Below are 12,460 nucleotides of genomic sequence, written 5' to 3' on the forward strand. Positions count from 1 at the left end.
GAAAAATTTAAGCTCTCCCTCAAATTTTAAGGAGAGCTTTGCTGGATAAAGTATTCTTGGCTGGAAATTTTTCTCACTCAGGATTTTAAATATGTCGTGCCACTGCCTTCTCGCCTCCATGGTGGCTGCTGAGTAGTCACTACTTAGTCTTATGCTGTTTCCTTTGTATGTGGTGAATTGCTTTTCTCTTGTTGTTTTCTTCTCTTCCGTGTTTGACAGTGTGATCAGAATATGTCTTGGAGTGGGTTTATTTGGATATATTCTATTTGGAGTTCACTGGTCATTTATGATTTGTGTATTTATGGTGTTGAGAAGATTTGGGAAGTTTTCCCCAACAATTTCTTTGAATACTCTTCCTAGACCTTTACCCTTTTCTTCCCCTTCTGGAGCACGAATGAGTCTTATATTTGGATGTTTTATATTATGTATCAAATCCCTGAGGTCCATTTAAATTTTTTTGTTTTTTTTTCCCCATTCTTTCTTTTGTGCTTTCAGTTTCTATTTTGTCATCTTCCAGGTCACTGATTCGTTGTTCAACTTCCTCTAGTCTTGTACTATGAGTATCCAGAATCTTTTTAATTTGATCAATAGTTTCTTTAATTTCCATAAGATCATCTATTTTTTTATTTAGTCTTGCAATGTCTTCCTTATGCTCTTCTAGGGTCTTCTTGATATCCTTTGTATCCCGTACTATGGTCTCATTGTTTATCATTAGTTCTTTGATTGGCATATGGACCCTGAGACTTGCGAGTGGGTCCCTCTTCCAGGCCGTGCACCCCCTGGTCCTCTGTTGAGGGATGACTGTGCTATGTCACAGATGAGTGCTGTCCCCCCAGGGTGGTTCTGGGCTGCTGTGCTGTGTAGGGAGGCTCCCAGTCTGCTGAAATGATGGCTGAATGTGGCTTTGTTAATTCACATTGCTCCACTTTCCCAACTCTGGGACAACCAGCTTAGGGTGCAGGGAAGGCTAATGTCCACGCCCAGTTTTGTAGTGTGTGCATGTTATTTGAAGCACTTCCATCACACTGTGTTGTCTGGGGCAGCTCTGGGCTATGGGGCTGGCTATGGTCAGGAGTGTTTCCTGTCCACCACGATGATGGCTGTGAGCGGACACCCCCCTTTTCTTGGGAAGTTGTGGTGTTTAGTGAATTTTCTCAGTCACTGGATTATTGCGTTTTGTCTCAGAGCTCTCCTAGTTCTGTTCTTGACTTGACCTGCCCAAATAGCAAGTCTTTGAAGCTTTCTGTATTGGGCTTCTTAGAGTAATTGTTTTAGAAAAAGAAAAAAGGATTAAAAAAAAAAAAAAAAAAAAAAAAAAAGGGCCCTCCTCAGAGATCTAATGGGTTATTGAAATGTGCGGTCGCGGTTACTACTTCTAGGGGGAGAGGCGGCCGGTAGCCGAGCCCTCAGCTCTCGGGGCTGCTCAAGGGGTACCGGCAGCGGGGGCTCTTTCCCGGAGGCGAGGGCGAGGCGGAGGACGTGGCCGGGGTCCTCGGCGGGAGGCGTGCAAGGTATGGAGGGCGGCGATAGGGACAAGACACTCTTCATCCAGTAGGAGTATGCGCCAAAGAGATTTATTCAGGGGTGATTACAGGTTATATAGGCTGGTAAGAAGGGCAGGGCTGGAAAGAGGTGAAGTAGCCTTAAATGGCAATATTGAAGGGATAGGGGCTAGGATTGGTTCTGAGAGAACGCCGGAACCGTTGCAGCGGGGCGGGGGGTAGTTCTGGCCACGGGCATGCGCGCTGGCGGTGGCAGGAGTGGCCTTGGCACCAGGGAGTGAGTGGGTAAGATAAGGAAGCGGGGAAAGGGCAGTTGGGAGAAAGGCGGTTTCCTCCGGCAAGCCTCCCCTGCCAGTGGCATTTTGGGTGAGGAAAAGGGAGCTGCCTTGACCTCGCTCCCCAGGCTCGGGGGGGCTGCAGAGGGCACTCACGCCCGTACCTACTACCCTCCCCAGGGGGTGATCAGGTCCCCTGGCCCAGGCCTGGCAAGCCGAGGTACAAGCTCAGACACCCGCAATTCCCCTTTCTTTTCTAATTAGAGGAAGAGGCTTTACTGGAGAGGTCCGCTAAGGGTGAGGGAAGGGGGAGGTCAGGGAAGGGAAAAAAGGGGTTGACGGTGGCTCAGCGAGGCTGGAGCTCAGTGTTGGTGTGGTGCCCGGGCGCTTGACAATGGCTTCGCTGCAGCGGGCTGGGTGAAGGTGAGGGGTTTAAAGTTTAGGGGTTTAGAGAAGCTGGAACTCGAGGCGAGAACGATGTTCAGGTAATTGAGAAGGGCCTCGCGGTTGGCGAGTCGACCGGTGGCGTTGAGGTCGCGGAGGGTTCTTGGAGTGGGGGGCGTCAGAGGTGGCGAGTCGCTGATACTGGATTTGCACGAACGAGGAAAAAATGGCATCCGTTTGTTTTCTTACAAGCTGGACAATTTTGCGGATGAGGCAGGGTCCTAAGATGAGAGCTAGAATAATTATTAATAGGGGGCCAAGAAAAGGAAGGATGTATGGGAGAATGGGAGTGAAAAAACTGGACCAATAACTGGTGGCTTCACGATCTCTTTTACGCTTTTCCAGTCCCTCTCGGACCCTTTTCAGGCTATCCTCGACGAGACCTGTGGAATTGGCATAAACATAGCACTCTTCTCCTAGGGCGGCGCAGAGGCCTCCTTCTTTGAGGAGGAGAAGGTCAAGACCTCGGCGGTTTTGGAGCACTACCTCAGAGAGGGAATTGACAGAATTTTTTAGATGGTAAATAGCGTTTTGTAAGTGATGAATGTCTTCGTTAACAGCCGCCCTGAGGTGAGTTAGGGCGGAGCCTTGACTGGCTAGTGCAGCGATTCCGGTGCCAGTGCCGGCAAGACCTAGGAGGGAGGCAATTGTAAGGACGGTGATGGGCTCTCGCTTTTGCAGTGGGGCAGGAGCCGCAGTTTTTTCCAGACGGAGGAAGAAGTCATCTTCGCTGTGGTATAAGACCCTAGGGATAAGGACAATTAGGAGGCAAGTTTCTTTATATTCACTGATGATATTCGTGCTGAGACAGGGGGTAAGTCCTGTAGAGGAGCAGAGCCATTGGGAGGAGTTATGAGGAATGAGAAATTTTGCAGAGCTGCTGGGAGATGAGTAGCTGGCACAGGCAGTGAGGTCGGGAGAGTTACTGGAGCGAGGGCGGACGCACTTTCCCGTATAGGAGACTGAATGAAAGGTCAGGGGGACGGCAGAGGTATTCCAATTGCATTCCAAGGGGCTGTTTTCTGTGCTTTCTGAAAAGGAGAGGTTGGAGGCAACGGGCTCGTATAGAGAGGTAGAGGTGGAGAGGCAGAGCCAGCAGGATGAGGTAAAATTGGGGTTGGAGGAGTTTACTGAGGCAAAGGCGGCTTGGATGAGGCTGAGGAGGGGAGAGGAATAACGAGAAGGGGGCAAAGGAAGCTGGGGTGGTGGGGTTGGCGATGCGTTGTTTGCAGCTGAGGTGCGGCCTCCGGATGCGCTGCTTGTACTTGAAGTGCGGCTGGAGGGCTGTGGAAAAAGGGGGTTAATGACTTTATTGGGACTAATGTTAAAGGGCTTTTTTATAATAGTATCTTTCTTTGGTTGGTTTACAGCCTCCTTTTTTATAAGAATAAGTGATCCTCGGTCGGCTCCTTTCTCATAGATTCTGAAGCCCCAAGTTTGACCGAGTAACCAGGAGGGATTAGTGGGGAGCTGCACTGTAAGATTAAGATGTGTGCAGGATCTCTCACTTTCTTGGCCGAGCCAGTTAACAGTAGGGAGTTTGCACCCTGTAGGGGCCCACTTTAGGGTAAGGTAATGATCAGGAACAGGAGGCTTCCAATTAGTGGTTAGTGTTTCACACCCCCAGTATGCACAGTAGTACTCGTTGGGGGAATTACAGTACGATTTTCCAGGATTTGAGGATGGGCACATGTAATATTGGGCCTGGGGATTACTTACCTTCTGAGCGCAGGTTTCTTCGACTCTGGAGACAAAGGTGGCGAAAGGCTTACTCGGCTCCTGGAAGAACTTGGTGAATTTATTAGGTTGACGGGCAGAGCAATTGGCAAATGCTCGTAAGGCGATACCTCTGAGGACAGTCCAGAAGGTGGCAGGGACATTAATATAAGCAGACGCATTTAGAAATGCTCCAGTGCCCAAATAGGCTTCAGGGGGATGATAGACTCCAAGGGCTGCGTCTTGCTCACTTTGCTGAGCTGCTTCTGCCTGGAAGTGAGCACGCCAGTCAACAAACTGACCGGGGTTAAGAATGGAACGGGCAAGCGAGGCCCAGTCTTGGGGGATGCAATAGTCCATGCCGAGATCCTGCAGTATTTGGGAAGCGTATGGCTACCTAACCCGTCCTCCCTGATGGCCCTGCGAAGCTGCTTGATAGTATCTGAGTCAATGGGATACCAGTCATACGGTTTCTGTGGGGTGGGCGCAAGGTTAAGAGGAAAGCAACGAAAAGCACGAGAGAAAGGAGGACGCGCTTGCAGAAGGCTTGGCGCGGGAGTGAGGGTAGGGGGAGCGTTGCCCCAAGGGTTGCCTTGAGGTGTAGAAGGCAGCCAGGGGTTGTTAGTCGGTGGAGTGGAAGGAGCGGCGGTAACTGCCGGTAGCGGCTCCGAGGGGGAGCTCGCCGAAGGGGGAGGTGGGAGTGGGAGGCCCCAAGTGTCGCAAGATGGCGGCGCGGTGGGCGTGGCTAAGACACAAGATGGTGGATCAGCCCCGCCCTGTGAAAGGGTGAGGCCCAAGGCATAAGATGGCGGACTAGCTCCGCCCTGTGGAAGGGCGGGGTAAAGCGTATGTGGTTTCCGGCCCAGCTTAGGGCTGATGTCATTGCCGGAACATTTCCTCCCCTCGATGGAAGAAGAAGGAGGAAGTTCGCCATCTTGGCGTGGCGCAGTGTTATTTTGCTTTTTGGGAGTTACCTCGAGTGCGTTGTTAATCTGCTCGACTAAGGACTCCGTGTCTGAGTCATGATTTGAATTAGTATCGCTATCTGAATCTGTTGGCTGGGTTGATAGGGCCTCCTTGGATTTAACGGGGCCTCGATCAGGGGGGAGGGAGCCTTGAAGGCAGGAGCGGATGGTTATCAAGGTGGGGAGCAAGCCGGGAGGGAAGCGCTTGCTCTCATGTTCCATGGCGTTGGTGACCCGATCAATAAGACGATCATAAGTAACAGGGTCCCAAAGATGGCAAGTGGTGAGCCATGGGTTAAAGGGCAGCAGGAGGTCCCAGTACACCTGCAGCTGCCGGACAGACACTTTACAGCGATGCGTGTCTAGGAGACCCGCTAGAGCACGAACTTGAGGTGCCTGACATGTAGATATACGATTACCCATAGCTGAGGGGGGAGGAGGGGGGGTTACTCCCGAGCCGGGCCGGCCCGGCTGGCGGGGAGGAGGAGGAGGAGTTGATTACCGAGCAGAGAGAATGAGATAAACCGTGGCCTTGAGGCCGAAGGAGACGGCGAGAGCGGAAAGCAGTGCCCTTTGGCAACGGGAGCAGTCAGGGGGGGCGGTTGCAAAGAGGCACACGGCACCAAATGAGGAAATAAAGATACAAAGAACTACAGCAAAGTAATGGAGGGGAAGAGGGAGAGTGTTAGGAGGAACGGGGGTCATAGAAGTGCGCATACAAGAGGACGCAGAGAGCGTGGGGGAAGGGAGGAGTTCCTACTGGATGAAGAGAGCGTGGGGGAAGGGATGAGCGGCTTCGGAGCAGTGAACCTCCCACGGCTCCAGAAGCGGCGAAGGAGAGGCGGCCCTACCTTGCAGGCGAGGAAACGGGAAGCTGGAGAGGCGTCCGGGCGAGCGATCGACCTGCTGAACTGTTGTGTGGAGACGTTCCTCACACGGGGCACCAGTTGCGGTCGCGGTTACTACTTCTAGGGGGAGAGGCGGCCGGTAGCCGAGCCCTCAGCTCTCGGGGCTGCTCAAGGGGTACCGGCGGCGGGGGCTCTTTCCCGGAGGCGAGGGCGAGGCGGAGGACGTGGCCGGGGTCCTCGGCGGGAGGCGTGCAAGGTATGGAGGGCGGCGATAGGGACAAGACACTCTTCATCCAGTAGGAGTATGCGCCAAAGAGATTTATTCAGGGGTGATTACAGGTTATATAGGCTGGTAAGAAGGGCAGGGCTGGAAAAGAGGTGAAGTAGCCTTAAATGGCAATATTGAAGGGATAGGGGCTAGGATTGGTTCTGAGAGAACGCCGGAACCGTTGCAGCGGGGCGGGGGTAGTTCTGGCCACGGGCATGCGCGCTGGCGGTGGCAGGAGTGGCCTTGGCACCAGGGAGTGAGTGGGTAAGATAAGGAAGCGGGGAAAGGGCAGTTGGGAGAAAGGCGGTTTCCTCCGGCAAGCCTCCCCTGCCAGTGGCATTTTGGGTGAGGAAAAGGGAGCTGCCTTGACCTCGCTCCCCAGGCTCGGGGGGGCTGCAGAGGGCACTCACGCCCGTACCTACTACCCTCCCCAGGGGGTGATCAGGTCCCCTGGCCCAGGCCTGGCAAGCCGAGGTACAAGCTCAGACACCCGCAGAAATGCTAAGAGACAAAGCAACCAGGGCCATTAAGGAAAGGTCCACAGGGCAGAGAGATCGGCTTTTCTTCGGGATTTGCATATGCGCCTCAGGGCCCTTCCCCTTTCTATGTTCACCAGAACTCCAAAAATCCTCCGCTTTTATTTTGGAGTTTTTCTTTGCTGTTTTTTGCTATGCCTGTTTCCTCTCTGCTGGGTGGCTGCTCTCAGATTGTCTGGTGTCTGGTCTCAGTCTATCTATGGTTGGAGTTTGGATCAGTAGAATGAGTTTCTGATAAGAGCCGCCACTGCAGTTCTCCCTTGTCCTTCCCAGCGCTGACGGCCCCTCCTCCCACGGGACTGAGCCTGGCAGGGAGGGGCGCGGGTCCCCTGGCTGCAAAAACTTACAGATTTCACTGATCTCAGCAGTTCGACATGTTCATGAGTGTTGTATGAAGTATGCCCAAAGTCAGATTGCTCTGTGGTGTCCAGTCCACGCAGTTCCTGGCTTTCTACCTACTTTCCTGGAGGAGTAACTAAAACATACAGCTCACCAATCCGCCATCTTGCCCCTCCAGCTCCCCACATATAGTCTTATTGAACTTCCCTTGTATGTGATGGATCACTTTTCCCCTGCTGCTTTCAGAATTCTCTTTGTCTTTGACATTTGACAAGTTGGTTAGTAAGTGTCTTGGAGTAGGTCTATTTGAATCTATTCTGTTTGGGATGTATTGTGCTTCTTGGACCTGTATTTTATATCTTTCATAAGAGATAGGCAAATTTTCAGTGATTAGTTCTTTCATTATTCTTTCTCCCCCCTTTCCCTTCTCCTTTCTTGCTGGGACACCCATGACACATATGTTTGTGTGCTTCATGTTGTCATTCAATTCCCTGAGATCCTGCTCATATTTTTCCATTCTTTTCCCTATCTGTTCTTTTGTGTATAGGATTTCAAATGTCCTGTCCTTTAATTCATGAATTCTTTCTTCTGCCTCTTCAAATGTGCTGTTGTGTATCTCCATTGTGTTTTTCTTCTCTTCTGTTGTGCCTTTCATTCCCATAAGTTCTACGAATTGTTTTTTCAAACTTTTGAGTTCTTTCTTATGTTCACCCAATGTCTTCTTTATATCCTTCATCTCTTTTTGCCATATCTTCCCTAAACTTATTGATTTGATTTTTGAATTGATTTAGCATATATGTTCGAACATCTTTGATTAGCTGTTTCAGCTCCTGTCTCTCATTTGAAGTGTAAGTTTGTTCCTTTGACTGGGCCATATCTTTGTTTTTCCTAGTGTGACTCTTAACTTTTTGTTGTCTAGACTTCTGGTTTTCTTGATTACACCAGAGTTTCCCAGACAAGACAGGCCTAGGTCTCAGGAGGTAGGTATAATCCATATCAGGTTGCCCTGAGGATGAGACCTAGAAGATTGTGAGATTTTTGTGGGGCTTCTAGACTCTATGCTTTTTTTGACCTGCCCAGTACATGGTGCTTATTAGCCTGCAGCTCCCAGTGGTATAAAGAGTTGCAGTGCCTTTAATTCTCAGCAGACCCTGACCCTGCCATGGACCAAGAGTGAGTCAGAAGCCAAACTTAAGCTGTTTCTGTTTTTTTCCCCCCATTCCCTGGGATCTGAATTCTCTGAGGGAGGGCAGTCACTTGAGCTGGACCCTGACCCCTCTTTACTTAGAGAAGATAAACCTTTAGGGAATTACCTCCTTTACTTGAGTTCTTCCTTTGTCGCTCTATCTTCATTCCAGGTGTGCCTGGTTCAGCACTGAGAATTGAAAATGCCTGAGTATTTCTCTATTGAACTACTCAGAATTAGAGAAAAAAAAGAAAAAAGAAAGTAATCCCCTTTTTAGAGCCAGTCCCCAACCCCCCAGTTTGGCCAGTCAAGAGCTAAAGTTGGTACCTGGTTCTGTGTGCCCCTGTTCTTGGGACAGAGCCCTTTTCCAGTATTCTGAGCTCAGCCAACTCAAAAAGCCTCTGTTTTTATTTATTATTATTTTTACCATCAGCTCTGTCTCCTCTCTGCCAGGAGAGACCTCAGGTTCCCTTTCTGGCTTTCTCCAGGTTCATCTGTGCTCATGGCTTGTATTCAGTAGTCCAATTTGTTAATTAAAACCACAGTTGGAGCCAGTTTACCTACCTTTCCTTGCTCCTAGTAGAGACTGCTTCTTTTTCCCACAGGAAATTGTTCCAACTCAGCCTGCCATGCCAGCTGGGGAGAGGCACCAGCTCCTCACTTTGGGGAGCTTTACTTAAAGTTCTGTGCTGTGATCTCAGCCATTCCACACATTCCAGGCTCATGTACAATGTGTGTTTGGTCATGGATGTCCCCCAAACAGTTCTTCCAGACTATTTGCTAGTTGTTCCTGGCTATTTTCTAGTTACTCTAGAGGACTAAATAATTTCCACACCTCCCTAGGCTGCTATTTTGCTCTGCCTCCAGAATTGTTTTCTAGATTTTGTTTTCATATTGTTCATTGCAAGTGTACAGAAATGTAATTTATTTTTGTGTGTTGATATTTTATCTTGAAATCTTAGCCAAACTTGTTTTTTAGTGCTAATAATTTTTTTCATTGGACTCCTTAGCATTTTTTTATACATGATCATGTCATCTGTGAATTGGGATAGTTTTACTTCTTCCTGTCCAAAGTAGATGCCTTTTATTTCTTGTTTCTTCCTAATTGCCCTGTCTAGAACCTCCAGTACAATTCTGAATAGAAGTGGCAGGACAGACATCCTTGTCTTGTTTCTGACCTTAGAGGAAAACAACCACTCTTTAAACCAGTATGATTTTAGCTGTGTGTTGTTGATAGATAGCTTTTATCAGGTTGATGAAGTTTCCTTCTATTCCTAGTTTCTTGAGTGCTTTTATCATGAAAGGGTATGGGATACTGTCCAATTCTTTTTTTGTTTGTGTGTGTGTCTGTTGAAATATCATGTGGTATTTGTTTTTATTCTACTGATAAGATGTATTACATCAGTTCATTTTTGGAAACCAACCTTGCATTCCTGTGATAAATCCCACTTGATCATGGTATATAATTCTTTTTATATTTTGTTGGATCATTTTTGCTAATATTTTGTTGAAGATTTCTTTCCATCCAAATTTATGAAAGATATTGGTCTGTAGTTTTCTTTACTTGTTATATCTTTGTATGGTTTTGGTATCAGGGTAATACTGGCCTCATAGAATGAGTTGGCAAGTGTTTCCTCCTATTTTTTGGATGAATTTGTGAAGACTTTGTATTAATTCCTTAAATATGTTGATAGATTTCAGTGATGAAATCATCTGGCCTTGGGCTTTTCTTTGTGGTTAGTTTTTTTTTTTAAATTCAGTTTTATTGAAATATATTCACATACCATAAAATCATCCATGGTATACAATCAACTGTTCACAGTACGATCATATAGTTGTGCATTCATCACCACAATCTATTTCTGAACATTTTCCTTACATCAGAAAGAATCAGAATAAGAAAAATAAAAGTAAAAATAGAACACCCAAACCATATCCCCATCCCACCCTATTTGTCATTTAGTTTTTGTCCCCATTTTTCTACTCATCCATACACTAGATAAAGGGAGTGTGATCCACAAGGTTTTCACAATCACACTGTCACCCCTTGTCATCTACATTATTATACAATCATCTTCAGGAGTCCAGACTACTGGGTTGGAGTTTGGTAGTTTCAGGTATTTACTTCTAGCTATTCCAATACATTAAAACCTAAGAGGTGTTATCTATATATAGTGCATAAGAATGTCCAGCAGAGTGACCTCTCAACTCCATTTGAAATCTCTCAGCCACTGAAAGTATTTTGTCTCATTTTGCATCCCCCTTTCGGTCAAGAAGATATTCTCAATCCCATGATGCTGGGTCCAGATTCATTCCCGGTAATCATATCCTGTGTTGCCAGGGAGATTTACACCCCTGGGAGTTGGGTCCCATGTTGGGGGGGGGGGCAGTGAGTTCACTTGCCGAAGTGGCTCAGTTACAGATAGAGAGGGCCACATCTGAGCAACAAAGAGGTACTCAGGGGGAGACTCTTAGGCAAAATTTTATGCAAGTTCAGCCTCTCCTTTGCAGTAATGAACTTCTTAAGGGCAAGTCTTTGTGGTTAGTTTTTGATTATCAGTTCAATCAGGTTGTCTATTTCTTCTTGAGTCAGTTTTGGCAGTTCATATTTTTCAAGGAATTTTTACATTTAATCAAAGTTATCTAATTTATTGGCATGCATACAATTATTCAAAGCACTCCTTTATAACCCTTTTTATTTCTGTAAGGTCAGTAGTAATGCCCCCATTTCACCTTTTATTCTAGCAATGCGAGCCTTCTCTGCTTTTCTTGGTCAATCTAGGTAAAAGTTTACCAACTTTGTTTATCTCTTCAAACAGCCAGCTTTTGGTTTCATTGATTTTTTTCTATTGCTTTTCTATTTTCTATTTCATTAATTTCTGCTCTAATCTTTATTTTTTCCCACCTTATCCTTGCCTTATTTTTAGACCAACTCTTCTTTTTCCACTTTCTTAAGGTAGAAGATTAGGTTACTGATTTGAGATCTTTCTTCTTTCTTAATACAGGCATTTATAGCCATACATTTCCCTGTCAGCATGTTTTTGCTCCATCCTATAAGTTTTGATACAGTGTGCATTATTTTTCATTCATCTTACAGTATTTTCTGATTTCATTTTTTATTTATTCTTTCACCCATTGCTTATTTAGGAGTGTGTTGTGTAATTACCACAATTTTGTGAGTTTCCCAAGTTTTTCCTGCTATTGGTTTCTAATTTCATTCATTGTGGTCAGAGAACATACTTTGTATTATTTCTATACTTTATGTTTATTTAAGCTTGTTTTATGGCCTAGTATATGGTCTATTCTGGAGCATGTTCCATGTACACTTTAGAAAAATGTATTTTCTCTTATGGTTGGTGGCATGCTGTACAGGTGTCTGTTAGGTCTAGCTGGCTTATAGTGTTTCCCAAGTCTTCTATTTCTGTTTTGATTTTCTGCCTAGTTTTTCTATCCATTATTGAAAATGAGGTATGAAGTCTCCAACTATTATTGCTGAATTGTTGACTTTTCCTTTCATTTCCATAGTTTTTGCTTTATGTATTTTGGTGCTCTGTTATTAGGAGCATATATGTTTATAATTATTGTAATTCCCTGTATAGAGTCAGGTCACAGAATTTATAGTTAACAAACTTTCCCCCAAATTATGGATTTCAGGCTTGGTTTATTACAGCTCATTTGTGTGTGTGTGTGTGTGTGTGTGTGCATGTGCATGTGTGTGTGTGTATTTAAGTGGGGAATCAGGAAGGGCTCTTTCAGAGACCAAAAACATGACAGCCAGTACTTCAGATTGGAGGTGTCATTTTTATTTTTCAAGGCAGGAAAACAGATTTATAGTTCATTATATTAGATCATTTTTATTTGTGACATGGGTAAGCAAGAGCAATAAAAATAAAACTTTAAGGATATTGAACAAAAGATATTCTTTTTTTTCTCTTGACAGCAGTGAGGATTGAATTAATTAATGGCTTCTATTTTAGGATGCACAGGAAATTTTGCCTCTTACATTATTCAAACTGTTTCATGTCATTTAGCAACAGCCTTAATAAAATATCTGAAACTCCTAAAAGGATTGCTGTATGCTATTTGTGAAAATGATTGCTTTTTTTCCCAGAGGGTTGGTTCAATGAATCATATTGATCATATCATTTCTAATAGGGACAAAAGAAGGGGATCCATTTTGGGACACCATTCGGGATCAGATCATGGGCAAACCATCTGAAGAAATCACAGAGTGTCAAAAACCAAAGCCAATCCTTATTCCTACTGGAGAGGTAAAGCATGGTGATGATTACAGTTAAATTAGTTTATTGTTACTTTTAAATTTGTGAACTGTCAATTAACAAATGGTAGATCTCTACTGATGTGGGAGGTCTTATTTAGT

The 12,460-nt window shown here is 46.0% G+C and overlaps 1 protein-coding gene across 1 annotated transcript in view; it reads left to right on the forward strand.

The window, feature by feature from the left end:
- Window positions 1-12,460, forward strand: part of ASAH2 (N-acylsphingosine amidohydrolase 2) — a 97,525-nt gene that overhangs the window by 68,766 nt on the left and 16,299 nt on the right. The window contains exon 13 of the mRNA XM_037804987.1: window positions 12,235-12,350. Within this exon, the coding sequence (XP_037660915.1) occupies window positions 12,235-12,350 (116 nt within the window). The remainder of the gene's footprint in view (window positions 1-12,234; window positions 12,351-12,460) is intronic.

Source organism: Choloepus didactylus, chromosome 15, assembly GCF_015220235.1.
Source record: "Choloepus didactylus isolate mChoDid1 chromosome 15, mChoDid1.pri, whole genome shotgun sequence".
NCBI lineage: Eukaryota > Metazoa > Chordata > Mammalia > Pilosa > Megalonychidae > Choloepus > Choloepus didactylus.